This window comes from Camarhynchus parvulus, chromosome 10 (assembly GCF_901933205.1).
Source record: "Camarhynchus parvulus chromosome 10, STF_HiC, whole genome shotgun sequence".
In the NCBI taxonomy this organism is placed as follows: Eukaryota; Metazoa; Chordata; class Aves; order Passeriformes; family Thraupidae; genus Camarhynchus; species Camarhynchus parvulus.
Window position 1 is genome coordinate 9,725,624 of NC_044580.1, and position 27,175 is coordinate 9,752,798.

Consider the following 27,175-nt stretch of genomic DNA (forward strand, 5'->3'; position numbering starts at 1 on the left):
GGTCATTTTGAAGACTGATGCAGATCAGTGGATATCTTCAGTTTAATGCCTTCTTTAAAACACTCCTTACATTTCAGCCCCTCCTTGGAAGATGGGTAAATAATTCAGCTGTAAAAGTCCATGTCAGGTATTTTGTGAAAAAAAAAGTTTTGGTGCATTTCAGAGCCTTTAAGTTTTAACTGGTCTGGTCTAAGCCCTGTGGAAAATGGAAAGTTCTTACTACATCCCTAAAGGAGAACAGGTACTGGAATACACTTGCATATACTTTCTTTTTCGGATCTTTCAGGTCTTGGAATCATAGTTATTGCTCTGAGTGTAGTAGTAACAACATTGACAGGTATCTCCATGTCTGCCATTTGCACTAATGGAGTAGTAAGAGGAGGTAAGTGAATATGATCTCATGAATATGATCTTCTCTGCAGATTTGAATTAGAAGAGTAAATGGAATTGAGATAACTATGTTATAAGCAAATAAAAAATATGTATATTTGCAGTGATTTCTCCCAGTGTATCAACAGCAAATGGAAATGTGTACACACTTAATGCAAAAAACATTACAGATTCACTGCATCACTATGATGCAGGAAGTTAAACAATGTACCACAGAGTGTGACCTTTCACATTAACATTGGGATAGACTCATGTAAGTTAGAACTTACATAAAAGTCAGTTACCTTCACTTTTCAGAAGTGAAGTTCTCTCTCCTTTATGTTACTATATCATGCATCATGAAAAATTATAACAAGTTCAGTTTTGCATGCTAATATGCACTAAAAAGATTTCTGGAATAGAAAGGCATACTGAAAAGTCTGAAGGCAGAACCAGAATCAAGCACATTGGTTTTCTGCAGTGTCCCCTATTAACATAGGGCAAAGATTGATTACATTTGTGAGATAAAAAGCACAGATTTCTCCAGTAACAGTTTAACAGTTACCCGGGGGTGGGGGGGGAAGCACAAAATCTGAGTGTTTAGTTGTGCTGAAATAACAATTATTTCTGTCTGCAGGTGGAGCATACTATCTTATCTCAAGAAGTCTGGGCCCAGAGTTTGGTGGATCTATTGGACTTATCTTTGCGTTTGCAAATGCAGTGGCAGTTGCCATGTATGTAGTTGGATTTGCTGAAACAGTTGTAGAACTTCTTAAGGTAAATAGGTAGATGTTTCATGTATATGATGGAATTGGCTCAGTTTTGTTTTTTGTGGCTTTTCTTTTTTTTGGGGGGGTGGAGGTGGTGATGGTGGTGTTTGTTTTACATAATGTATTTGCATTATTAGTGAAATTTGCATAAGTAGTGATATGTTTTGGTTAAGGCTTGAGGGGCATCTTTAGCAGAGAAGCTGCTGGTCTGTCTAAATATGCCACAGAGTTCTTCCTCATTATTTCTACCTTTTGAATATATTTCATACATTTCTTGACAAGAATCTCAAAATCAGAATAGGAACAGACATCCCATTAGCCAAATAACCCCAACTGCAAAAAGCCAGCTGGAACATGACATACCAACACTTGGTCTCACAAAGCTCTGAAACTTTGACAGCTCACTGCTTTCTATTTCACCTTATTACTTGATCCCACCAGCTGGGCAGAGAAACACTGGTTCTCATAACATTTCTAACCACTTTCAGGAGAGTGATACACTGATGGTTGATGAGTCCAACGACATCAGAATCATAGGGACCATCACTGTGGTGTGTCTTCTTGGCATCTCTGTTGCTGGCATGGAATGGGAAGCAAAGGTAAACTTTTAAAAGAATATAAAAGCAAGAAGTATATTAACCTGCTGTACAGCATTAGTGTGTGAGGAATGCTATTCAACAGATGGAATTTTCAAAAGCACTCAGTTTCAGTTTATGCTTAATCTTTCTAAAAGCAATAGCAGTTTAATCATTACATTCAATGAAAGCACAATTACTCTAAACTCTTCCTTGAACATACATTTAAAAGCAAAGAGGAAGCTTGGGTTTTGCAGACAACTTGGTTATATTCATTTTTATAATTCATGGTATCATTTAGAGTCTTGGCTACATATGCCCCTTTTGTCCTTATTTTTGGTGCAGCTTGATAGAATAAACAGTAGCAAAAACAATATATGATTTTATCACTGTACTCTATCAAGCTCTACTCAGCAGAAGAGCTCTATTTGTTACCCATTCTTTAATCTCTAATGATTTCTGCTATTCCTTCACCTGTGAAAAAGGTCACAATGCAAATTCAAATGGAAATACTTGAGAGTGGAATACAGCTATTGGAATCAGGTTCAGAAATCAGGTTCAACAGTACCCTTGTTTTTGCTGTGATGGAGACTGGAACAACTTGTAAAAGAGATCAGAAAACAAACTGATATTGTAAGCTTTGAAGTGAAAACCCCCTGCAACTAAAAAAAAAATTATAACAATATAAAAATGTCTTATAGTTGGTACTAATGCATTAGCTGTTCCATTTTGCCTTTTCTTGTAAGGAAGCTAACTTAGAATTAAATTATAACTCTGTATTTCATTACCCTCTCAGTAAAAATCATCTGCTGTTGTCATTAGCTGATTCAGCTATCTTGACTCCTGGTATTTTCAAAAACAATAGAAATTAATAACCTGTTATAGGGAACAGATACAGATAACTTATTATATAGCCGTCTCCACAGCAACAAAGTTAAAAACTACAGAAGAATCTCTTTGTTTCTATTAATAGGCTCAAGTTATTCTTCTAATTGTTCTCCTTGTTGCCATTGTAAATTTCTTTATTGGCACAGTCATTCCTACCAACACTGAAAAGAAGGCAAGAGGCTTTTTTAATTACCAAGGTAAGCGACCTTGCTATCTGTCATAAAATTATGTTTGCATTCTTTTGACTTAATAGTAAGCTAAGGATTCCACTGAAAAATGCCACAAGATCAGAATCTTCTGCCCAAGTTTAAGTGAGCTTGCAAACGAAGAGAATGGATTTCATCTCTAATTTTGAGTCTGTCTCTGCTGCTGCAGCTGACAGCACAGTAAGATGCAGCCTGAGTCATTTATACAGCAGTAGAGCACAGACAAACTTTAACACAGAGCTAAGAGCAAGTGCTGCAGGCACTTGTGTCACTTCAGCATGGATCTGTAGCTCTGAGATGCAGACAAGCACATCCTTCTGGGGAGCAGACTAAGGAAATCAAATTCACTTTCCTTCTGATGTGAGACAGATTCAAACCCAGTTGTCCAGATGTGAAAGACTGACTTACTTACCTCCTTCATTAAGTAACTTTGAAATCAAATCCTGTTGTTATATTTCATTCTCACTATATTTGCAGCATCAATATTTGCAGAAAACTTTGGGCCAGATTTCAGAAGTGGAGAAGGATTTTTTTCGGTGTTTGCCATATTTTTCCCAGCTGCCACTGGCATTCTTGCAGGAGCCAATATCTCAGGAGATCTGAAAGTATGTATTTCATGAACTTCATCATACTAGCCATAGGTTGGAAAAATAACAAGAAAGCCAATCATGAATCAACGCTCTATTCAGTTTTCAATCATGTCTTTGCTTTCCAAATTAAGCTCTCTCTTTTAAGTACCCGCTTTATTATTTAAAATCATCAATTCACAAATTCTCTCATAATGCATTATGGGTATTTAGAGAAATTACTGTAGCTACATTTGGGTTGCTATATAATTTAAAAACATGTTTCAATAACCTGCAATAGTATCTCATTAATGGTCCATTAGCAGCACATGCTATAAGAGAAATTATATGTGTATCTCTTGGAGCTCATCTTCTGTAAACATCAGCCGAAACATCAGCCCAAAAAGCATCCCTGGAAAGCTCATGTTTGTACTCACAAGAATCAGTGGAGACCAGCTTTTCATATTCAGGGTCATAGCAAGGGCAGAGCAAACAGAGCATTTAAAGAAAGCAAGTATGTACCAGTGCCAAGTCAGTATTGCTGCTTAAAGGAAAAGCTGCAACCTTGCAGCTGTGACCAAAAACAGAGTCTGAAGAGAAAGGTAAAGGAGGTCCAAGGGTGCCCAGTTGTCTTGCTGTGGCAAATCTGTCAGTTTACCAGTTATAGGAGATGGAATTTCTAGTATCTAAACATACAGCTAAATTAGAGACGGGAATTTAGTTTTGAGTACTCTCTAGTTTTCATGACAAAAACACTCAATAAACAACCAAAATAAATAAAGAAAAAAAAGTCACCAACAAGACATGGCTCACAGCTTGATAACCCCAGCGTGTCAAATGAAGTTATTTGGCCTTAGCCTATAAATCCATTGCCTTGCAAACCTTAAAGAATTCAACCAAAGGTCTTCTAATTCTGTACTGGCATAGCAGTCACAAGTTCACCAGATCCTACCACCTTTGAGAGCCAATTCTCCTTCCCTTCCTCACCCTGAGCTGCATGCCTCAGCTCCTTTGTTTTCAGAGGACTGCTTTTCAAGCCAAGCACAGAGAAAATACGCAGAACCTGAGCCACTGATAGCGTCAATGAGATTCCATTTTTAATTAAAAAAGCAAAAACCATTGTACTTCTGCCCAGTGAGACTGCACCAGCCTCACACAATCTCCATCCTTTTATCAAACAAAAATAATTCTTTTGCCATATATGGTGCTCTGTCTGCATGGCAGATTCCCAAAGCAGCAGCACTTCTTTCATCAGCTGTTTGAAACAGTCTGAGCAGACCTAGGGAAGCAGTTCTCCCACTGGATCTCTGCAGCCATTTCAGTCTCACAATAAGTGGACTTCTGTAACCAAGTCCTCCAGGCAGCAGATTCTCCTCTGAGCACATTTAGATGCATTAGAGAAGTCTAATTAAATTAACCAGCCTCTCCAGAATCTAAAATACAAGCTAAGGAGTGTTTAAAAAGTGTAAAATTTACCAATCAAACTGTTTTTAGAGCTTGCTGCAAACACCTTTGTCTGTGCTCCTGCAGCCACTACACTCTCAAGTTGTGTCCTACTCCAGAGCCTCCTTACAGGGACAGCTTCCTACTGACTTCCTACTGACTTCAGTGGGGCTTAGCCCCTAAAGTGCTAACAGCATAGTAAATATGGGTTTAAATTTTGAAAATATAAAACATAAAAGTTGTTAAGTTGCATGAATCTTTAACCTTAAGATGTAATGTTGCAGAGTTTAGGACAACCACAAGATTCCACAAAAACAATCACCTAAAACATGCACATCAGAACTGCATAAAGGTACCAATGTCTGAGTGCAAAGGCTCTTATGCAGCAGAAGTGACTCCACAATTATTTTCCAGCTCAATAAATCCTTACCTCGTTTAAAAATTTTATTAATTACTAATCCAGTTAGGCAATTCATATATGCCTCACAATAAACTCCAAATTTGTATTTTGGTTTTTTACCCTGCGACAAGCATAGTTACAAGAGTCTGTGACTTCAAATGCATTCAACAAATCTTTGATTTAAAAACACCACGCTAAACCAACTTAAGGAGAAAATTAATAAAAAATTCTTCCTAGCATAAACAAACACAACCTAAATTGTAAGGTTATCTAGCATTAAAAATCCCTTTAAAATGTACAGTGCAGATCTTTGGACTCTCACTTACAGTTGCATTATCAAAGCTGATGCTGTTGTGAGCCAGTCTGTAAGCATTATAACCCAGCCTCATTAAATTACCTAAATTAAGTCAATACAGTGAAAGAAAGTAGCTGTTTTGAAGACCCAACTAACAATTACTGGTTACAAAGCACAGAAGTGCTGCATTCTGTACAGGGTGACTCCATCTATCTTACCAATTAACCAAAAATGGTCCCATCTTGTCACCCACAAGGGTCTGATGGTTCAGTAACTATTTACCCACCACATCATTAAACATTAAGATAAAGCCAATTGCAATGTAAAGAGTTTGGAGTTCAAGAAATGCAGACCTCAGGACACTTCTGTTGCTATAAATGTGAGCTCTGCTCCTGCACAATATCCTTCCTGTGCGCAGGGTAGGAGTGCTGCACCACAGGAGCTCTGCTGTGCTGGGACCAGAAATGTGGCTCAGGTCAGAGTGATAAAAATCTGCTCTCTGGGGTATCTCCACACTGCAGTGTGGCAGAACTCCCAGCATGCAAATGCAATCAAGCTGCAGCACACAGCTCACAGTGTTTCTCATGTCACTGCTTTGTTTAAGGACCCACAAAGTGCCATACCCCAGGGAACAATGCTGGCCATTCTGATCACCACAATTGCTTACATTGCTGTTGCAATATGTGCAGGTAAGTACAGAACCTCTGCTTCACTTGTATAGTTAAGTTTGAAAGTTTGGCATGCAAATGAATGATTAGCCTCACTGCTTTTTCATGCCATGGATTTATTATTTAGAGAGACAGTAGTTTTGATTTTACTGTATGTCAGAACAATGGTTTTAAAAAAGCAGCAGTGGAAACAAAAGTCCCTATTTGGCAGCTGGACCTTCAGGTAACTTGTATGATTATTTTTGCATAAGTGACAAAGACCACCAGCATATAGTATCCATGAGCATAATAAAGATCAAAGGAACCTCTGATCAATCTGCTGATCTTTTGTTCCTGGTTCACATTGAAATTTCACATGGCTTCTGCTTGTCTTCTTACTGAACACTCATGAGAATCCACACACATTTTGTACATTATATGTCAAAAATAAAAATCAGTTGCCAGTCTCAAAGTAACTACACAACTACATGTTCTACAGTAGTGGGCTCTGAGGTAACAAAATGGGCACAAGTGAAAAGGAGGCCTGTACTGAAAGCTATGAAATGTGTTGGAGGATTACGCAGGTAAATTCTCATTACAAGCATACAAAAAATCCCTGCCCGACACAAAATGTTGCTCTTAGGGATGAATCTAAGGCAGCAGCTGTACAACAAGTGTGCAGTTTAGGAGTCAAAGTGTGACAAAAACATTCTTTCAATGTCACAATGAAGCAAAATAACAATATATCATTTTTTCCACAGCCTCCTGTGTTGTAAGAGATGCTACTGGGAACGTCAATGATACAATTGTACCTGGAATGAGCTGCAATGGATCATCTGCCTGTGGCCTAGGCTATGATTTTTCCAGATGTGCAAGTCAGCCATGTGATTATGGGCTGATGAATAATTTTCAGGTTTTAGTGATAATATGTATTAGCACATAAGCATACATTAGCATAATAAGCAATACCTGAATACATAAGTACAAACATGCAAAACTGTTGTTTGCAGACAACTACAACAGGATAACCACTTTTATCTAAAAAAGTAAACTATAGGAATGATGAAAGACAAAACTCCCCTGCAATGTGTGTTTACCTTCACACTGCCCATCACAGCCTTCCTAACTCTCTATTAAGGCCTTTATCTCCTCTTTTAACTGGTACCATGCAGCAGTATATGTTATAACAGCTTCAAACTGAAAGCCCAGACAGAGATCTCAGGAACTCCTGTTAGATGAGGAATTCACCCCACTGCTCTTGACACATGGATGTGATTTTACCTCAGGGGTGCTGTGGTCACAGTTAAAGGGTTGTGTCACAGTACAAAAACCAGAGTTCTGACTTCTTTAAAAAAAGTATCCAAAAATAGAGCAAAAAATCAAGTGAGAAGTAATGGAGTCTTTCTCCTAGGCCAGAGACTGTCTGCCATTTTTATTCTTCAAAATAAAGCTTAGGCTAAGCATCAAAGTAAAGCAGTTCTGCAGCCTGACAGCCACAGGTCCCAGATCTCTGTTCAGCCCCTGTGTTCCGTGGCCAGCGAGAGGAATTCACCCCCCACCTGCACAGGCTTTTCAACGAGTCATTTGTAGCTTTTAAAGTCACTCGCTTTTTTCCCAGCTGGCTCTGCTAAATGACAGGGCTGGGGAACCACCTTGAAAGGGATATGCTGTCCCTTTCATAGACTACTTTCCCTTCCTTCCTTGATCATTTACCATCCTTACTCCCACCTCAGTTCAGCTGTCCACACTCATGGGCACCCCTTAAAATCAGTAACCTCCCTGCAGCCAGACAAATTTTCACTTCTTGCATTTACTCCTGCCAGACTAGAGCCATAAAATGTTTTTCATCAGACTGCATCTGACAAATCTTCAGGATGCACAGGTTTCTCTCCTGAAGTACTGCCCACACACCACCAATCACATCCATCCATCTTTTACTTTCCTTGTCTGGTGCCTCTCAACAATCTTTTCCCTTCAGTAGGCCAGCCCAGCACTCCTGGGAAGGCTGAGGGAGGCCTGACAGTGACCATAATTACTGTTTGCAGCACTGCAGCTCCATCAGGCATTTTCTCTCATTTTCAGCCATATTAAATAATCAAGGGGAAAAAAACCCAAATAAAATAAAGTACCTCCAACCACATTTCATACACTGGGGCTTTTTCCTGCCATTTCCATTTTCTTGTCTCCTACAAGATGACTATTTACTCATCAAGTAGAGGCTGTTACTTACAGCAATCAGTTAGTAAAGGCAGCGAGGAAATCTCAGAGTACTCATCTGCCCCAGCAGACAGCTGCATATTTGAAGAAAAATTTGGCTTTGCCTCCATTGCTTTTAACTAAATCAGAAATAATAGTACAGTTTGTAGCAGATTAAATTTAGAACCATGAAAAGTAGAGACACATAGAGCACTTGAATGGGTTTGTCATTAAAAAGTGCATCCAAATGCAAGCCTATTCTTTTTACCTTTGTTTTTTTCCTAAAGGTGATGAGCATGGTGTCTGGCTTCGGTCCTCTCATCACAGCTGGCATCTTCTCAGCTACTCTGTCATCAGCTCTAGCATCTCTTGTCAGCGCACCCAAAGTTTTCCAGGTAAAATTAAACCATCCATTTCCTTATACTTGGTTTTATTTCAGAGACAAAGTTGAACTCTGTATGCCCAATGTAATGTACATTTAAGCAACATTGACATGTGGCAGGAAGACGCAGGGAAAACAATATGTAGAATGTTTTTCAGCAGAAGAAGACAAGTCTTATCATCATACAAGGGAGATAATGTTCCTCTGGTCAGAGCTCAGCTCTGCTGAAGGAGCAGGGGATACTCATGTGCATGTCATAAATAGCTTCGAGGGTGCTTTCAGGACCACTTCTGTCTTCTTATAAAAACCTACCCCGTAAGCACAGGAGCAGCAGGAGCCCTCAGGTCAATAAGATTCAGGTGCTGCCAGGTGAGCTCTTAACAGCCTGTCCAGAAGCTGTCTGGGCAGCAGCAATGTGGACAGACTGGGAGCAGAGGGCATGGGAGAGATAAGCTGTACAAATTACATCCAGCCGCTGATTTATGCTTCAACTTCTCCCAGTTTAGACTCTATTTAGCTATTTAATTACCTTTTCATTTGAAGCACTGAATAAGCATTAAATGCCTGTGATTCTATTTCCCATGATATAATAACATAGCAGCACATTGTCTTATCACCTTATTTAAATGTTCATATGCCACAGCAGTTGATGTACTTGAAGCACTGAGATTTAACTTTTGTTTAGCAAAAGCCTGGAAAGCTGCCACTCACAGACAGTGACTTCTGGTGCAAGAAAGTGCCGCTTAATAGAGTTATGTGCTGATTTTCTTACCAGGCTCTTTGCAAGGACAACGTCTACAAAGGGCTAGAATTCTTTGCCAAGGGATATGGAAAAAACAACGAGCCTATCAGGGGATATGTCCTCACCTTTGCCATCGCCATGGCCTTCATTCTGATTGGTTTGTATAATGTTACACAGCTGCTATAGTGTCATGCTCTGAAATGACACAAACTCACACTGTAATACAATCAGTAGCTGCAGTTTGGAAAATTTCCAGTCGGGTAAGCTCTGACATAAGCATACTCCAAGTCCTGGTAGCAGTTCCACTATTCCTAATGAAGGCAAAAAGAAAGCAGGAGGGATTCCAGCGACTTACCACCACCACCACAGCCTCATTCTCCAAGATGTGGAGTAGCTGCAATTCCTATTCACTCTGCTGGAACAGGACAGTGCTCAGAACTCTATCAGAAATGGCAAGGTCACAATCTTTGAAAATGGTTTTCCAGTTTATATTGCACATAGCTCTGATAATACTTAGGAAGCCTATTCTGCCCAAGCTTCTCCCACAGTCAGCTCCAGAGCAAATCCCAGTTTACCAGGACTGGTAAAAGAAAATACCAGCTGCCACATTTAGGGGTGCAGGGATTGTTATCAGTTTTTCTAAGATTTCAAATTCAATCTGTCTTACGCTAAGTAAATAGGATGTCTAGTAGAGAATTCAGATTCCCACTAAAGTTGTAACTACAAGTATTTTTTTTAATGCGTCCATCCTGTCAATGATGTATTTAAAATTCTGAACTTTACATCAGATCTACATCATTAAGAGAAAGTATGCTGAATCACAGTATCAAGCATAACACTGCATAGCACACAATATTATTAAAATCAGGATTAGCAGACATAATTCATATGAATGAAGGTAGATCAAGGTGGTCTTAAATTAGTAATACATGAAAATACCCAAGCTCTCCCTGGATGATAAATGCAGGCAATGTTCAGATTTAATGCATCATTAGGAAACAGCTAGCCAACAGCCCAGGAAACTGGTGCCTCTGTCTAACTTGTGTTTGTGTCTTGCAGCTGAACTGAATACCATTGCTCCCATCATCTCCAATTTCTTCCTGGCTTCATACGCTTTGATTAATTTCTCCTGCTTTCATGCCTCATATGCAAAATCTCCAGGTGAGTCTGCATTCAGCAGTGATTTAAATATGGGCTTTATAGTCTGATCTCTGGAAGGTTTAGACAGTATGTCAGAGAAAATTGCAGTATGTGTAAAGTATCTAAGTTATGTGATCTGATGTCTTATTGAATAGATTTTATTTATCGCCAAAGTATAAAAATAATGGCTCTAAGTCCTTACAACGCCTACAGTCATACAGGATGAGAAAGGTGCATCCCACTGGAGAAAAAATTCCTCCTCAGAGTGATATTTTTTTCCCCTCACTATTAAAAAATGTGTGGGTAAAAGCTTATGCCAACTCTGGCCAATGAAGCTGCAAGGCACAGTGGGGAATCATCACTCCCTTCTCCAAACCTACAGCAAAATGTTCAGGGAGATTCCTAAGCACAGTAACAGTGCTACAAGTGATGCTGCCTGGAGGGGAACATGCAGAGCAAAAGCAGGTCCATCAAACAGCACCAGCACAGCTCTGCAGTGCCTAGAAGCAGAACTGTAAAGCACAATTGTGAAGCACAATGAGATCCTGTTCAAGGGTAACTTGAGATCCTCCCTCTACATTTGCAGCAAAGGAACATTCTGGCTGTCAGACTTGTGCATTGCCACAGCAGAATGATTCTCACCATCTCATGAATGAAGGGGTGACACCTTCAGGAATAAAGTCAATCAGCTGAGCGACACTGGTTTGGCACAGAGGAAAGACAATTTCCTGCTTTATGAATTAGTTATTCAACTCAAGGAGCAAGGAATACATTTTTGATTTCCAGTGTGAAGAAACTGCAGTAGGACATAAATGCCTGCATCAACTTCCTTCCTAAAGATCTGCATAATGCCACTTGTTTAGAGGGCAGAAAAGATGAGCACTTCTGCTAATTACCTGCACAGCTGAACAAATGCAGATCTGCTCCATGTGGCCTTGGTGCTGAGCGACAATTACCTCTACAGATTACATCTGCCTACATCTGACTCTGCTCTGCCACTACTTCGCATTTCACACAGAACTGCAGCCATTTTCTTTTCTCATTTCCTCCAGTTAATTTCGGCCAATTCACAATGACAGATTACAATAATTGCAAGGCTGCAGGACAGAAAATTTCTTCCCAGCAGGTCCTTCCTATCTCCTCATTATAAAGATGATCCAAGATGGGGCTGATCAGCCTCTTGTATCTTCTGTGTTTTTCCCTCTCCAAAGTCTGCTCTGTGGAACACCTGGCAGAGACCTGCAAACCATGAAGGCTCAGTGCTTGCCTCATCATTTTAATTGGTAGCAGGGGATGGAATCAGTACTGCAGCTGAAAAGTAGCAGGAATAATATCTTTTTAAAGTCAACTGCAGATGATTTTATTTTTCTGCCACAAGGCCAGGCAATTTCCAAGTTTAAGACAGGTGCATTTACAGTATTGGGATAAACACTCCTCTCAGCAAGTGTTTAGCTACCAATAATAAGTTCTGTGTATATGCACCAAAAGTATACAATCATCAATTACCTGGAGTTACAGGTAATCTCCTTCTGATGTTATGAAATATTCTGAACCAATAAACTTTAATTTTGCAAAAATACATATAAACAGAATGGCTACCTCCGACAGAGCCTGAAACAAAATGTGCATGGGATTTTATCCACAAACATCATGGATCACCATTTTATCAATATTATTTTATGCTCTTCCAATTTCCTCAATTCTCTTTAAACAGGTTGGAGACCTGCATTCAGATATTATAACATGTGGGTGTCACTTTTTGGAGCCCTGCTGTGCTGCGGGGTGATGTTTGTCATCAACTGGTGGGCAGCTCTCATCACTTATGCCATTGAGCTCTTCCTATATATTTATGTAACATATAAGAAGCCAGGTAAGACCAAACCCCACTATAATTACATGTACATGTTGTGCTGTTAGACTAGATTTTAAAGGAATTAATTCTGCTAACAGAACTAGAAATTATTTTTCTGTGCTATCTTTATTTAGAGGGAAGTCTGAAGCATCCTGTTAAACTCCATGTAATACAGATTAAGTTGATAGTCTGGTGACTGCCTGTTTAACAAGCAGCTCAAGTGTGGTTCAGGGTTTTCTGTAAACATTCCAGCAGACTCGTTTATTCCCACCACATCTTTATGACATTTGGGCTTTTACTTGAGTAGCACTCATAATTTTTTCCACCCACACACAAAACCTTACCTGAATTTTGCAGTGCTCTTAAGCTGACTCATGCAGGGTCCTCACTCAAAATGTAAACCTGCTGCCCATTATACAACAAAAATGCAAGCTGAATTACTTATGAACTGATCATCCTCCAGCACCTCCCTATAATTCCCTACAAGACAGATGGGCCCACTTTACTGCTGGAAAAAAACACTCAGTAGCTCAGCAAATCACAAAAGCTGTCCTCAAAAACCTGTGTCCTGTTCAAGCCTAGCTATTCATATCCAGGAAAAAACTAACCCAGGTCCAGATTTTGGTGTTAACCACGTGAATTACTTCTGCAGCAGAAAACATAAAACAAAATCAACAAATAAAAGAGGCACAGTTCCCAGCAATACATGTACTTTTATTGGAGTTATCTTGGGACAGCAACAGCTGGTCTGAGACTGTGTTATTGCTTCTCTTGCTGTTGCCTGTCCTCCCTATCTGTGCTCTCTCACACCCTCTGGGATGGTCTGTGCTTCTCTCCCTGTACATATATCATCAGCTGCAGGAAAGCACACCCATCTCCAGCCAGTTGTCAAAAACATTTCAGGATTTCTACCCTTTTCTTGGATATTGCCAGGCTCCCTAACGCAAAGTAGCACATTAAAGCTTGGTTAAATTCACTGAAGCCGCTGTACAAAAGCCCTGCCTCCTGCTAAGACAGTGACTTTTGTTCAGCAGTAATTTACCAGCAACTGGAGGGTTCAGAAAAAACTAATATTCCTCGGAAAAGGTGACTTTACACAAACCTCCACTTAGTTGCACTTAATATTGCTTTGTATCCTGGCATAATGGGACTTGATCTGCCTTCATGTAGATCTCAAAGCATAGAAAGACATTTCTTATATGTCTGCAGTGACCAAAGAGCTGCACAATAATGAGAAAAGATGTATGTGCCAAAATGGGGTTTGGAGACCAATTTTTGGCCTATACAGTAGAACAGAGCAAACTGGCACCAGCAATGTTCCTTCCTACTGGTTTCATCTGCACCTCCTGGAATTCCCCACCACATACATGACTCAGGGCTGTCCATTTTCTAATGGGAGGAGGCCACAAAGTTAATGTAACAAATAAGAAAATAGTTTTTAAGCAGGGGAAGAACATTCCCTACAACATTTAAATAAAGAATGAAACTATTTACTTGCATTGGGTTTTCTGCATCACACAAGCAAAACCAATCCCTTCTATTATGAAGCACAAAGAACAGATCTGTGTCTATGAAGTACAAGAGAATATACTCTGCTCTTCATAGAGAACACCATTGCTCATTTTTGCAACAGAATGTAAGAAGTCTGTGGTTTAATATGCATTATTTATCTTTATCAAATGCAGAAGTAAACTGGGGCTCCTCTACCCAGGCTCTGTACTTTGTTAATGCCTTAGACAGCGCTCTGGCTTTAACGACAGTGGAGGACCACGTTAAAAACTTCAGGTAAGATTTCTAGTGAACAGCAGAATGGCTTGTCCTGAATCTGCACATCAGCCAATAATACACAACCTCTTTTTTCCCCACCAGACCCCAGTGCTTAGCATTAACAGGAGCTCCTATGGTCAGGCCTGCTCTGCTGGACATCACCCACGCCTTCACAAAGAACAACGGGCTGTGTATCTGCTGTGAGGTCTACACGGTAAGGGAACTCCCCCCACCTGCACACCCAGCACCAGGGGGGCTGCAGGGCTCTGTTCCACATCCCACTCTCACCCAGCACACAGTGCTCCCATGGGGCTGACTGGCAGCTGTGCACAGCACCAAAGAGATTTGCACTGAGAATCAATTTCGTCATAATTCGTGACACGAAAGCTATAGGCTGATACAAAGCCTGCTGCTAAATGCCTCACTGAGATACTGAAATGCATGTCAAAGTTCACAGTAGGTGAACCAAAAATTGGTTTGGAGGAAAAAAAAAAACATTACAAGGAAAGATTTTAGGCTTAGAAAACAGAAAACACCCAAACCACACAAAACACAAAATTTGAATGGTTATTGTGTGAGAGTCAAATTACCCAGGTTCTATTTTCAGCTTTGTCACTGATTTGCAGAGGTGGGGATTGGCAAGTAATTCAGCTCTCTTTGCAGTGGTTCCTCCAAAACTGTTACAATGCTCATTTTGAGGATCAAAATGCTCTTCTGAGATCTAAAGAGAGGAGCAAAGTGTATTTCTAGATACAAATACACAGCAAATGATGTATCTTAGAGGATGAAGACCTAGTCTCTCATTAGGACAGAACAAAAATAGATTTGTAGTGTAGGGAGAAAATGTATTTTAAATATTACAGTGCCCTTTTAATTTTGAGAGAGAGGAAAAAAACCAGAACAGCTCATGGCACTAAATGGGGCTGCAGAATTTAGATAATAGAATCAGTCCAGCCAAGATAATATATTCCTCTATAGCAGTAAAGGAATAATTCATTTGATGCTGCCACACTGCAGAAACAGAGTAAGGAAGAACCACATGTGATTCTTCCCAAATCAAATGAATCTATAAAGAATGAATGGTCCTAATTCTTCCCTATTATAATTACTGTTCGATTTCCCACTGAATTCACTAAGCATAGAACCAATCCCAACAAGATACCGAGACTATGCAGCTTCCTAAAGTTAAGTTTCAGCAAGTTTTCTGAATTCTTAGGCATGTTTCTCTGATACTAGTACTTTTTATGGAGAACTGAGATTTCATTTCTGTCGATACAAAAAACCCCAAAGACCATTTTGTTAGTATAAGCTTTGTAATTGTTTAGGGGGGCTTTCTAATTATTTCTTCAGCAACTTAAGTGAAATTTAATTTCCTTGGTAATAAAAGTGTGACAAAATGAACCTTTATGAATTGCAAAATTGTGGTAAAAACCAGATGATAAAATTCACAATCACATTGAAGAGCAGCCTGCAATAAATATCACAACAAATGCAGCAAGACTATTCAGCCATAAATGTAACACCCAGCACATTCTGCCTCAAAAGCTGACATGCTGTTAGCAATGCATAAAGTTTTGAAACACCATGCCAGAGAGAACATCTTCCATTCTTTTCTTCCAAAAGGCAGCAAGAAACTTTCCAGGAACATGGTGATACATAGCTCAGAAATGGACAAAATAAAGATCACAACAGAACTTAAAGATTATTTCAAGATTACTTGTCTCTGAGGCTATGGCTGAATGTTGGCCTGAATAGTCTGAGTTTTAGTAATAGGGACTCTTTCTGCTTTTACTCCCTGCCTTCATGTAAAATACTTTTTCAGGGTTAGTCCTCAGTCTGCAAATTCACTGGACTCCTTGTACAATTGCACAAACATTCCATAGGTGCAAAGAAGGAGCAGGGGAGGACACAGACAGGCACCTGGGAGAGGGGTGGGAATGGCCCCTGGGCCAGCAGAAACACATTGTGCAAGCCAGTTACAAAACCACCTTCAGGTGCTTTCCTTTGAGAGACAGGGAAGAAGGGCAAAGCTTGTTTGTTTCCCCTCCTTACTCACAATGAAACTTCAAGCTTATTGTTCAAGTTATTATTCCCAGCTCTTCATCCATCCAGCATCAAATCCTTCTTAAGTTATATCGATGTTTTGTGACTTGGATATGCACATGGATTTTTCCCCATTAAATTACCAGATGACGACAGAAGGAAAACTAGCAACAAAGGCATTTGCATCTTTAATTGCATTGCATCAACTCTTTTATGTCAGGAGACAGGAACTTTACCATGTATATTTAGATCTGCTGAGACTCTTTTACATGGAGCCAGGGAGGGACTTTATTCACTCTGAGCTGCTTTATCATACCTTAGATGTTTTTTTAAGATGTTACAATCCATAGTACTCCTTCTTTCTGTCAGAATCACTGCATTTAAGTAGCATTAACAGCCTTGGCCCTCTCAAACAGAATGTGAATAATGTTTGCAGCACAGATATTTTCAAAGGGCTGAATCTCTGTGGACCCTTTTTGGAAAGGTATTTTTCTGACTCTCTCCATTTGCTCCCACAGCAGACTAGGTAACTCCTTCAAAATCACTGTGTGATGTACAATACAAAGCCTCCATAATAATATTTTACTGTATCATGCAGGGCCCACGCAAGCTGTGTGTTAAGGAGATGAACAGTGGCATGGAAAAAAAGCAGGCCTGGCTCACAAAGAACAAAAGAAAAGCCTTTTATGCAGCAGTGGCAGCCGACAGCTTCAGAGATGGAGTCAAAAGTCTACTTCAAGTAAGCTTTTTGTTTACAGAACACACAGGAGAGTGTACATCAAAGCATCCCTTTATGTGAGACATTACTATTCGCTTGTGAAGGAGCTCTACATATAGATGGGTGATGTTATAGACAGAAAGGGGGTACATGTATATTACATTACAGATTATTTCATAAAAATCTAGTTCTGGGCTATGGATTATGAGACAAGGCATACTGATTCTCTCCTAAATGAACAAGACATTATTATGAAAAAAGAGAAGCATCTACAGGACAACATATCAATGTCTATGCAGCTGACACTTGATACACTTCAAATCAATTCTATTGTTTGGTATTACACAGCATATTAAATATCTGAGAATGTTTGGCACATTTTCTGCAAATAGCAAGGAGGTCATTTAAACAAAAGACTGCAATAATTTTCCATTACCCTAAGAATGCAGGGGATAATTTCCAACAGTCCATTTGAAATGGCCACAATGAAAGCACAAAGACACTGTTTTCATTTTTCCCATCTCCTTTCCTCTCTCATATATATGAATATTTAAACATATAGGTACTGAGGCAAAATATAGAGAAAATTAATATCATTTTCACAAAATACACTGCTGAAAAAACAACAGTGCCAACTGAGACAGTAGGGAGCCAACTAAAATACTCTGGGAAAGTCACCCACTGATGTCCTACCAGGGCTCTTTGTACACTTACTGAATGGACAGTACAATCGAGCGAGATGAAATGCTATTAATAAAGATCCCTTTGTTCTGTAAAAGCCTCACAAAGACACTTCATCTTGGGCTTACACATTGTCTCAGTAGGAGATCTTTGTGATGTTTTTGAGAAGTGCTACAGTCTGATGATCTCTTCCTTTCCACTACTACATAAGCACTATTGACAAAGTCAACTACTGGACCCCAAGTAATTCCCTTCCAGCAAACAGAAGGATAACCATATCATCACTATTGCAGCCTAAGAACATCAGCAACAATTGCTGATTTCAACATAAACAGTGCTAGTCAAAAAACCCACCAAGGTTCCAAGGTTCTTTTTTCTGTTTGCTAGAGGTAAAAAGTTGGCAAGTGTAACAACTTTACAAGCTGATGTTTTCTGTGTCTCCACCTAAAGGTTCCCAGTACACTGAATATTCAGATTTCTATAAACACAAGGTTAGCTGAATCTAGATCTGACTTGTCCAAGTTTTAGCATCCAGAACCAGTTTTGAAGGCAAACTAATATCTTGCCAAACCATTTCTTTTTCCTGGTTATAAACCATAATTTTATCTACAAAGCATGCTCAGTTGATTTTAGATCATCTTTTGAAAAGAACACAGCAAATGAAACAGCAACAGTTTCCAAATTCAAGGCAAAAAAACCCTATTCTTAGTAGCCTATGCCTTCTCTGTGTATCTGAGATGCATTAAGAGACTACAGACCCACTTCATCTACTGAGTATTCCAAAGCTGATTAAAGCTTTGTGACATTATATCAGAATGAACATACAAACAGTTCTTGAACTCCCTCTTGATTCCAAGTTATTGAACCATTTTAATGAGAGCATGTCAGAAGAAATGCAAATGAATGCTAATTTAGCAAAACTACACTTCTGTCATCTAAAATAATTTATAGTTGGAATGATTTAAAGCTAATCTTTCTGCTTTCTGCATGGGTATGAGCATGAAGGGCATTTATGAAATGCAATCTAGTTGTGTCTCCAGAACATTACTTCAGTTATCTTTTGCCATTACTTTTCATTTACAGTAAAAGCATGTATGTGTACCTCTCTCAAGCAGTGTTTTAATATTGGCAGGCCTCAGGCTTGGGTAGAATGAAACCAAACACCCTGGTGATTGGATTTAAGAAGGACTGGAGAAGTGCACCTGCCACTCAAATTGAGAACTATGTGGGCATTATACAGTAAGTCAGCTCAGTACCTCCCTTCTCACTCCTCTTAGACCAGATTAATGCAGCATTTCCACAGAGAGTTTGATGTGCAGAAACAATGCAAGGACAGAGGTACAAATCTGGGCTCCGTGGCTGAAGTTATTGCCCACCAAAAAAGGCTCACTGGTTTCCCACACCTTGTTGGATCAGCTTAGCAAACACCTGGCACCATCAGAGCTGATGTGGCTTGACAATGCTAAAGAAGCTGCACTGCAGTCAGCAGTGCTTTTCCAGAACTGTATTTTCCTATTTTTAGTGGCCAGGAGCTCAGACAAAAACAATGCTAATGTACATACTAAGGGAATAAGAGAACATCATGGAATTCTTCTTTTAAGCCTAAGAGACAGAGGAAGAGCTTTGCTTCAAATCTCATGTGTGCCTAAGGCTCAGCAGCTCTGTGCATTGGGATTTAGCTAGGAAACAGTCATTTTAGAACAGGCTTTTCATTGATGCTTGCTCAAAATTCACTTGTAAAGCTGAAGCAAGTTACAGAGCAACAAAACCCACCTTGGCTTTATTATTTCCTCAGAGAAGGGAGAAAAAAATTACCCCATAGCAACCTAGTTCCTAAAAAAGTGCTGTCTGAAAGACCCATTTCAGGAATAGCTGATGTGTTCCCATGCCCTTTCAACCATTTTTTTAAATGAGGGAAGAGGAGTAATGCAAATTCATCTGGGACAATTCCTTCTGCAATTTTACCTAGTCTGTCCTCTCTGTGAACACTTTCACTGATCTTTTCAGAATAGCTTTCCTCATCAACGTGCACGATGTAAAACCATGTTTACTTTTCCTTTTTTTTTCCAGTGATGCCTTTGATTTTGAACTTGGTGTAATTATCATCAGAATTAGCCAAGGATTTGATATATCACAGGTCCTTCAGGTTCAAGGTATGTAGTCACTCGACAGCTGAATATCTCTGCTGGTTAGATGCACAGCATAAGGACTCTGACACTCAGAAGAGTCACCATCTGCTTTCTAGAATGCTTCCTACACTCACAACTTCCACAGTTTGTCCTTGCTTGTGCAGTTTAAACCTGCATGAAATCCTTGCTGATCCCTGGCAGTGACAGAAGGAGTCCAAGCCTCACACATTAAGGGACTCTGCACACCAGAGAACTCAACTCCCAAAGCATTTCCAGCACAGGCACAGACCAAAGCAGTAAAATCAGATTGTGCCACAGCAACCAGTTACCCTGCTGCAGATTTCCTTCCTGTTCATGGCACACCTTTCTCTCTGCCTACCTGATACCTCTGGGACAGACAGGAAATGGGAAGATGCACTTTTGGTACCATCTCTGTGCAACTCTGAGTCCCATAGAGCTCCCACCCCTACAAAAATCTGAAATCCGCAGGAAACATCAGCTCTCTCTCCCCACTTTCCCTTCATTCTTCCTTAGGCTAGCAGCGCATATCCCAGGGGGAAAGGGCAATCCTTCCGCCATGCCACCACCATGTCGGGAGACATGCCTTTGTGCGGCCAAGGCGGAAGGGTTCCCCAGGTTGCCGGCAGGGCATCTCTCCCCCCTGGTCCTGTTTGCCCGGAGCAGCCAGGCCGGGCCGGGCCGGGCCGGGCCGGGCCGGGCGCTCCCGCTGCGGCGGAGGCGGGCCCGCGGCTCTCTGCTGCCGCCTGCTGCCCGCCCGCCGCCATCGCGGCATCAGGGGACGGAGCGAACCCCCCGGAGCAAATCAGCCGCAGAGGGAAAAGCGCCAGAGACTCCTTTAAAGACCAAGGGCAGATGAACACTCACACCGGCAGCTCGATGTGCTTGGGGACCCACGGGGAAAAACTGCAGGGACTCAGAAAATATTCCAAAATAATCAACCTTTTCTTCACCCCCGGTGATTTCTGAGAGGTATCTGCCTATCTCTGCCTGCTGCGAGTCAGAAACTGAGTGCTCAAAATGTACAGTCATTGGAACACCTGTAAAAACACAGTGAAAACAACTCTTCAGTCTTACAAATGAGCAAATATTCTCCAAGTGTTGTGACACAAGGAGTAAGAAAGAATTAAGGAGGGAGCCTCAAATACAAAGAAATGTTTTGAAGCAGATACAGAGTCATTGTAGTGGAAAAGAACGATCATTGTGTTCTCTTATACTTGGTACAGCATTCTGTTCAACAGAAAAACTGAAATTTTAGTTTTGAGTAACCATTAAGTTTGTAGCTATCACCATGTCTAATAATCAGAGGTATGAGACTGTCATTGGTTAAAATCTAAAAGTATAATGTTTCTGTTGGCAACTGAGTGCTAACAGAGCTAATAATATCTGGCTAGCAAGGGCTTATTCTACTTTTTTAATACAATGTCTTAAATGAACATACCTCATATTTCGTTAATTTATTACTCAAATAGAAGATTTCCTTATGAAAAAAAGTTTTCTGCAGGCAAATGCCTGAATCATATTAATTAGTGCCTCAACATAATATATTCCACAATAACACATGGTATCTTTTTCTCAGCAAAAGCATAATAATGCTAAGATTGAATTGTTCTTTTATATTATTAAGTCTACAAAATTAATTGGCTAAATCTTATATCTTTGCAACTAATGCTTAAAAAAAACCAATGAATATTTCTACATGGAGAATAATTGCATATTCAGGATCCTTATGTATTTCTGAGAATCTCAAAGTACAAACCATGAGACTTTGTTCTAAGAAAAGAGACCCACAGGCTAGAACTAAATACCTCAGCTTCCTCAGTGTAGGAAAACAGCTTTCCTTATGTCTTTTCAAATTCTTGGCTAAAGAAACCAACTAAACATCCATAAACATAACTCAGTATATAATATCTCATGCAACTGTAAAATGTCATAATACTGAATTGAATTTGGATGAGACAACCTGAGAGCTGTTGGCACAACACAGTGCTGTAGGCACAGGCACCCCAAGCTAGGGCTTCCAGAGGTGAATTTTGCTTACTTCTCCCTACTTGTTTGCAAAGAAAAAGCATTTTAAAAGAAATTTTCATACCGTGAGCTTTACATTGTCTACAAAGTACCACAACACCAATTACATCATCGCCATTAGCTCAGTAATGGATTTAATTTTAAAAAAACAGCAATGTCTTACCAGTTCTCTTACTTTTTCTAATATACAGAGGAATTAGAGAAGCTGGAGCAGGAGAGATTGGCACTCGAAGCCACCATTAAAGAAAATGATTTTGAAGAAGGAAAAAGGGGTATCTGTGGATTCTTCAAAAAAGCCAGCACACTGAATATCTCAAAACACGAAACAAAGGGTAAGTTCCAAAATGACAACTTATCTGCAACCCTTCAATGCATCACACTTTTACCAACATGAAAACTGGAATTTACTCCAAGCCAAAAACTCCTGAGCCACACAGAAGCCCCTGGAACAGAACCTCCCTTGTGCAAACCGTGGTGGCCAAAGCCTGTAACGCAGCACAGGACATCCTCTGCTCAGAGGACATGCTGTCTGCAGCACCCCCACTTGCTAGATAAACTTCTCAGCTCAGCTTACCTTCACTGCTACTTGACTAAAACAGAACATGGTTATTCAAGTTTGAGGAATTCAGAACAAGTTGGTTGAGGGGGTTTTGGGGTTGTTTTTGTCTTTTTAATAGGGTATTTTAAGCTTTTAAACAGAAAAAAAGCTTTTAAGCTTTTTTCCCTCCTCTCTAAAGAAAACATATGCACAATAGGCAGGGAACAAGCATTCTTACTTTACTTAATATACACACAACACCTCAGCACACAGCTGAAAAACAGGTAAAAATAGCACAACTGCTCTGTAGTCTAAGCATAATTTCATAAGAATGCACAAGTGAAGGTGGTAAAAAGTACTGAATGTACACACACAGCATACTGTCAAATAACTAACACATTGATGTGTAGGTGATGAAGTCAATATTATATTTCAGATATAGTGAAATGATACAGACCCAATTTAAGGTCTCATTTCACAACTGCTAGGCTGTAATGATAATGACCCACCTGAAGCCATGCTTGTACACAGACATGTATTTTGAGAGTTTGCACCTGCAGAGACAATTACATCTGGCTGTGCATGCAACTCCCACAGGTGCCAGGAAGAGCTACAGACTGGGAACATAAAATACCATTATTCTTCAGCTGGCAGGCTTCAGTTGATTTTGTTTCAGTAGAACATATTTTTATGACAATTCCAAGAGTGCCTACCCCTGTTTCAACTTCCCTTTTTGATTTAGTTGAGAAATGCATAAAGTAAATACATATTACACATTTTGGCTCTCTGTATTAGATAGATTGGGTTAATAAATAGCCCCACCTCTCTGTTTTGTTTTGATGTTCATACTCCCCAGAGTTGTTCCATCTCCCAGCAGAGATGCTGGAACTGTAGAGGAAAGCCAGTAACTGCTTTGGAACTATCCTGTACACACTCCAGAAACACAGGAAAACCAAACAAAGCATTTTCAGAACCTTGCAGATCAGAGTAAAACCTCTAAAGAAGCCTGTTTGTTCCACTTAAAATACTGCTCTGACACCATCTCTTTGAAATCATTGAAGGAGAAGCAGTAATAAAGCCAGAGGCTTTAAAAGGTCGAATGAGAGAAGGTATTGTTAGTACAGAGTTGAAACTGCATCTTTTCAAGCCAGCCAAGCAAACAGCAAGAACCAAAATTTATTTCCACTTGTCAGTGACCATGTCAGCACAGGGAAACAGCTATATGTGCTTGTGTTCTCTAACTTCCAGCTTCACCCATACTACCCCTGCACCCCATCAGCTCATTGCATCCACTCTGTACCTTTCAGGGAGCTCTGTATTTTACAACACAGATGAGCTTGTAAATGATGCAAAATGACACATTTACTTCTAAAATCTATCAGATATTTCCCAGTGGCTTTTTAAGGCCCCAGTGAATTTTATGGTAACTAAAAAGAGACAGAGAACAAATAGTCAGGTAACCTTTTTCAAAATGCTATAGTCTAGTAACAATGTGTTACACAAGCTTTGGTTTCTGTGTGTATGAGAAAATTAAAAGTCCAAAGCATCTACTCTGTACCTTCTTTTTCAGATTTAAAGGCTAGAAATTATGTCAGAAACACTTCATTTTCCTGAAGCTTTCCCTCCATTTGGCTCCCTAAAGCTACTTATTGCCTCACTTATCAGACATCCTTCCACATTTTTTTCTTTCTCATTACAGAGAGCACCATTAACACCATACAGTCAATGCATGTGGGTGAATTCAATCAGAGGCTGCTAGAAGCTAGCACTCAATTTAAAAAGAAGCAAGGAAAAGGCACAATTGACATTTGGTGGCTGTTCGATGATGGAGGTAAGGAATTTGAGTAAGAATCACAGAGAGAGAGATTCCTCTGTTACCAAATATAAAAACAGACTTGGGAATTTGCACAAAACTGGTTTTTATCAAGCTTACATAATCAATTTTCTGTCAGGATTAAATGTTTTAAAATTAACTTACATCCAACACTGCTTAAGTGAAAGATGGAAATTTTACCATACAATGCACTAATTTGACATTCCTCCAATTTTCTGTGTTCTTCCAGGTCTAACAATTCTAATTCCTTACATTCTAACTATCAGGAAGAAGTGGAAGAATTGTAAATTAAGGATCTTCACTGGAGGAAAAGTCAATAGGATTGAAGAGGAAAAACTAGTGTAAATATAACTTTGTTTGTCTCACTTGTTTAAAGAATTAGAATTGATGCTGAATATAATGCATATACAGCAGGAAGGTGAGACATTTTCAGCACAACTGGTTTGTTGTACTTTGGGCAGCATGAAAAAAAAATGTACTTGATTGAAAGATGTTAAAGCTTATGGCATAGCTCTTAAGGCTCTGCAAATGGTGATTACCAAAGGAAACTCACATCCAGCACTTTTTCCCATTAATAGCTCACATTCCCTTCTCTGAAGAGAAGAGCAGTCTGCACTCTCTAACGAGAATATAATTACTTTTATGGGATTTACATGAGATTGTCCAGGTAACAGGAAGTGAAATTGCACATGAAGTTCTCAGATGCAAATAGCATAGACAGATAACTCACATAAATGTGATTTACTGTGGTAAAATATAAAGAAGTTAAAGAGCAAGTTAATCAACTTTAAGGCCAAGTTGATTTTACTCAGTGTTTTAAAGAAAGTCTAGATTTCATAATCATCATTTCATAATCATTTGCCTTTGAGCAAATGAAAGGTACTAATACAAATTTATTCTTATCACCTTTGCATGTAGGACCTTTCCTTCCTAAGCACTTCATACATTACAGGCAGAGCCATTTCAGCACCAGTGGAAGCAGCTCAGTTTGGGATGAAAGTCAGTGACAGCTTAACAAAGAGCAAAAGCACCATGTAGAGAGTTAAAAACATGTCCAGCCAAAACTCCAGTGGCAAACAAGTGAGAGGGGTGCAAGGACAGGAGTTAGAATCAGCAGCTTCACTAGGATTACAACACAGTGCTTTGGAAAGGCAGCTGCCACAGGGTGTTCCCTTAAAGCAAAAGGGAACACATAGAATAAACTTTACTCCATTGTGGTGCCCTTGGTGTTAAATAGTATCCTAAAGTTAATGTACCTCTGCAGAAGAGATTCACAAGTGTATGCACAAACTACCCTTATAATTGGGTTAAAAAAGCCCTAGAGCTGTTCAAGGACCTGCTGGGGAGTGTTCTCTGTCCCCTGTCCAGAGTCTGCCCAGTCTTGGCTGCTCAGGACTGCAAGCAGGCTCCTGAACCTGAACCCCCTAGTCACCTGATTTTGCTGGAAGTAAGAAGTTTTCACACCAAATGGGATTTGTTAAAACATGAGAATTTCCACAGAGGCAGCTCTGACACCTGCATTACCCTGCTTGTCCCACAAAGGCCAGAGTAACCAGCACGATCAGGACAGCTGACAAAGACACAGCTTGTCCCCAGGAAAACATTATGTGTCTGCACTGCTACCTAAACACCAGCATTGCTCAGAACATGGCCTACCTGCCACCTGCAAAAGCCTTCAAAGAGACAAATCTGGGCCAGGTGATTCCCCCCTTCCCTAGGTAGATCTAATACTAAATCATCCAAGTACAATTTCAGCCAAGGATTTTGAATTCAGAATTTTACTAACAGGTAATTGCCCAAATACTAAAAACTTCACAGAAGTTGAGATTTGGCTCTTTATCATGTTCAAAACAGAGATTGCCACCAGGGACATCAAGGTTTATACAAGCTGTATGTTCTTTTTATATAAATACATTAAAAGAAAGAGTAAACTCTCAGGTCACAAACAAATATGTATTTCTACCGTGGTTTGCTCCTAGGAACTCTCTGACCTTTTCAAAATCCAAAGCTAGCTATTCTACCAAAAATAGAAACAAAAAAGGAGGTGGGAGAAGGAGGTGTGGGGAAGAACCACAAGATCCCAACCATGGTTCAAACAAGGGCAAAACTGACCTAATTAAACCTCTCTATCCTCAATGCAAACACACAAAAACCAATAAACTATTCCTTCTGCCAAGGAAAGGCAGAAAAGCAAATTATTTTTTTATGAACATGTGTAAAGACAACATGCAAGTAGATCAATATAAATTCATAAATGAAAAAAGATGAAGATTCTTTAAGCATTGGACCTTCTGGACCAAATTTTGACCAACACATTCACTACCAGTACTGTAAAAGCCCATCCACAGCATTCTGACAGTGACAGAGTAACAGAAGCCATCTGTAAGTACTGCAGAATTCTGACCTACTGTATATTGAATATTCTTCCTTTCTAACTCAAGCCTTTGAGAATACTTAAAGTACCATTGTTTTCCCAAAATGTAAACACCCTGCCCTCTGTCTGCTATTAATTTCTTTTTATTTTGTGATTTTCATCAATCATTAAATGAATTATGCTACAGCAATCACATTAATCCAGTTCTGCAATTAGAAATTGAAACACTAAAGCATTTAAAGTAATTTGTCATATAGTCAAAGATATAAAATGTAGTTGTCTAACTCATTTACAAGTGTTCTTTGATATAAGGCGCTCCAAAGTACAGTGATAAAACATTCTCTCTTTTGTTTTCAGGATGGCTTCACTCCTAAGCAAATTCAGAATAAAATTTGCTGATATTAATATCATTTGTGATATCAATATAAAGCCCAACAAAGAAAGGTAAGAAGCATTACCAAATCCACTATTTAGCAGCCAGCCTTTATCTAGAGCTTATTTCTTTTATGTTGAAAATTAAAAAAAAAAAAAAGCACAACACAAAATAACACTGTCACTTCATTGTAATCATTTT

At 39.6% G+C, this 27,175-nt stretch overlaps 1 protein-coding gene across 2 annotated transcripts in view; it reads left to right on the forward strand.

The window, feature by feature from the left end:
- SLC12A1 (solute carrier family 12 member 1) overlaps window positions 1-27,175 on the forward strand; it is a 42,462-nt gene that overhangs the window by 10,261 nt on the left and 5,026 nt on the right. Inside the window, exons 4-23 of one of the 2 annotated variants that reach the window (XM_030955126.1) lie at window positions 287-382; window positions 1,007-1,146; window positions 1,628-1,738; window positions 2,688-2,799; window positions 3,286-3,413; window positions 6,117-6,201; window positions 6,921-7,072; window positions 8,643-8,750; window positions 9,513-9,636; window positions 10,539-10,640; window positions 12,334-12,489; window positions 14,157-14,256; window positions 14,341-14,452; window positions 16,880-17,020; window positions 18,813-18,919; window positions 19,751-19,833; window positions 22,047-22,187; window positions 24,093-24,224; window positions 24,457-24,568; window positions 26,959-27,045. In XM_030955126.1, the coding sequence (XP_030810986.1) occupies window positions 287-382; window positions 1,007-1,146; window positions 1,628-1,738; window positions 2,688-2,799; window positions 3,286-3,413; window positions 6,117-6,201; window positions 6,921-7,072; window positions 8,643-8,750; window positions 9,513-9,636; window positions 10,539-10,640; window positions 12,334-12,489; window positions 14,157-14,256; window positions 14,341-14,452; window positions 16,880-17,020; window positions 18,813-18,919; window positions 19,751-19,833; window positions 22,047-22,187; window positions 24,093-24,224; window positions 24,457-24,568; window positions 26,959-27,045 (2,329 nt within the window). The remainder of the gene's footprint in view (window positions 1-286; window positions 383-1,006; window positions 1,147-1,627; window positions 1,739-2,687; window positions 2,800-3,285; window positions 3,414-6,116; window positions 6,202-6,920; window positions 7,073-8,642; window positions 8,751-9,512; window positions 9,637-10,538; window positions 10,641-12,333; window positions 12,490-14,156; window positions 14,257-14,340; window positions 14,453-16,879; window positions 17,021-18,812; window positions 18,920-19,750; window positions 19,834-22,046; window positions 22,188-24,092; window positions 24,225-24,456; window positions 24,569-26,958; window positions 27,046-27,175) is intronic. The other variant, XM_030955125.1, reaches the window with a different exon arrangement.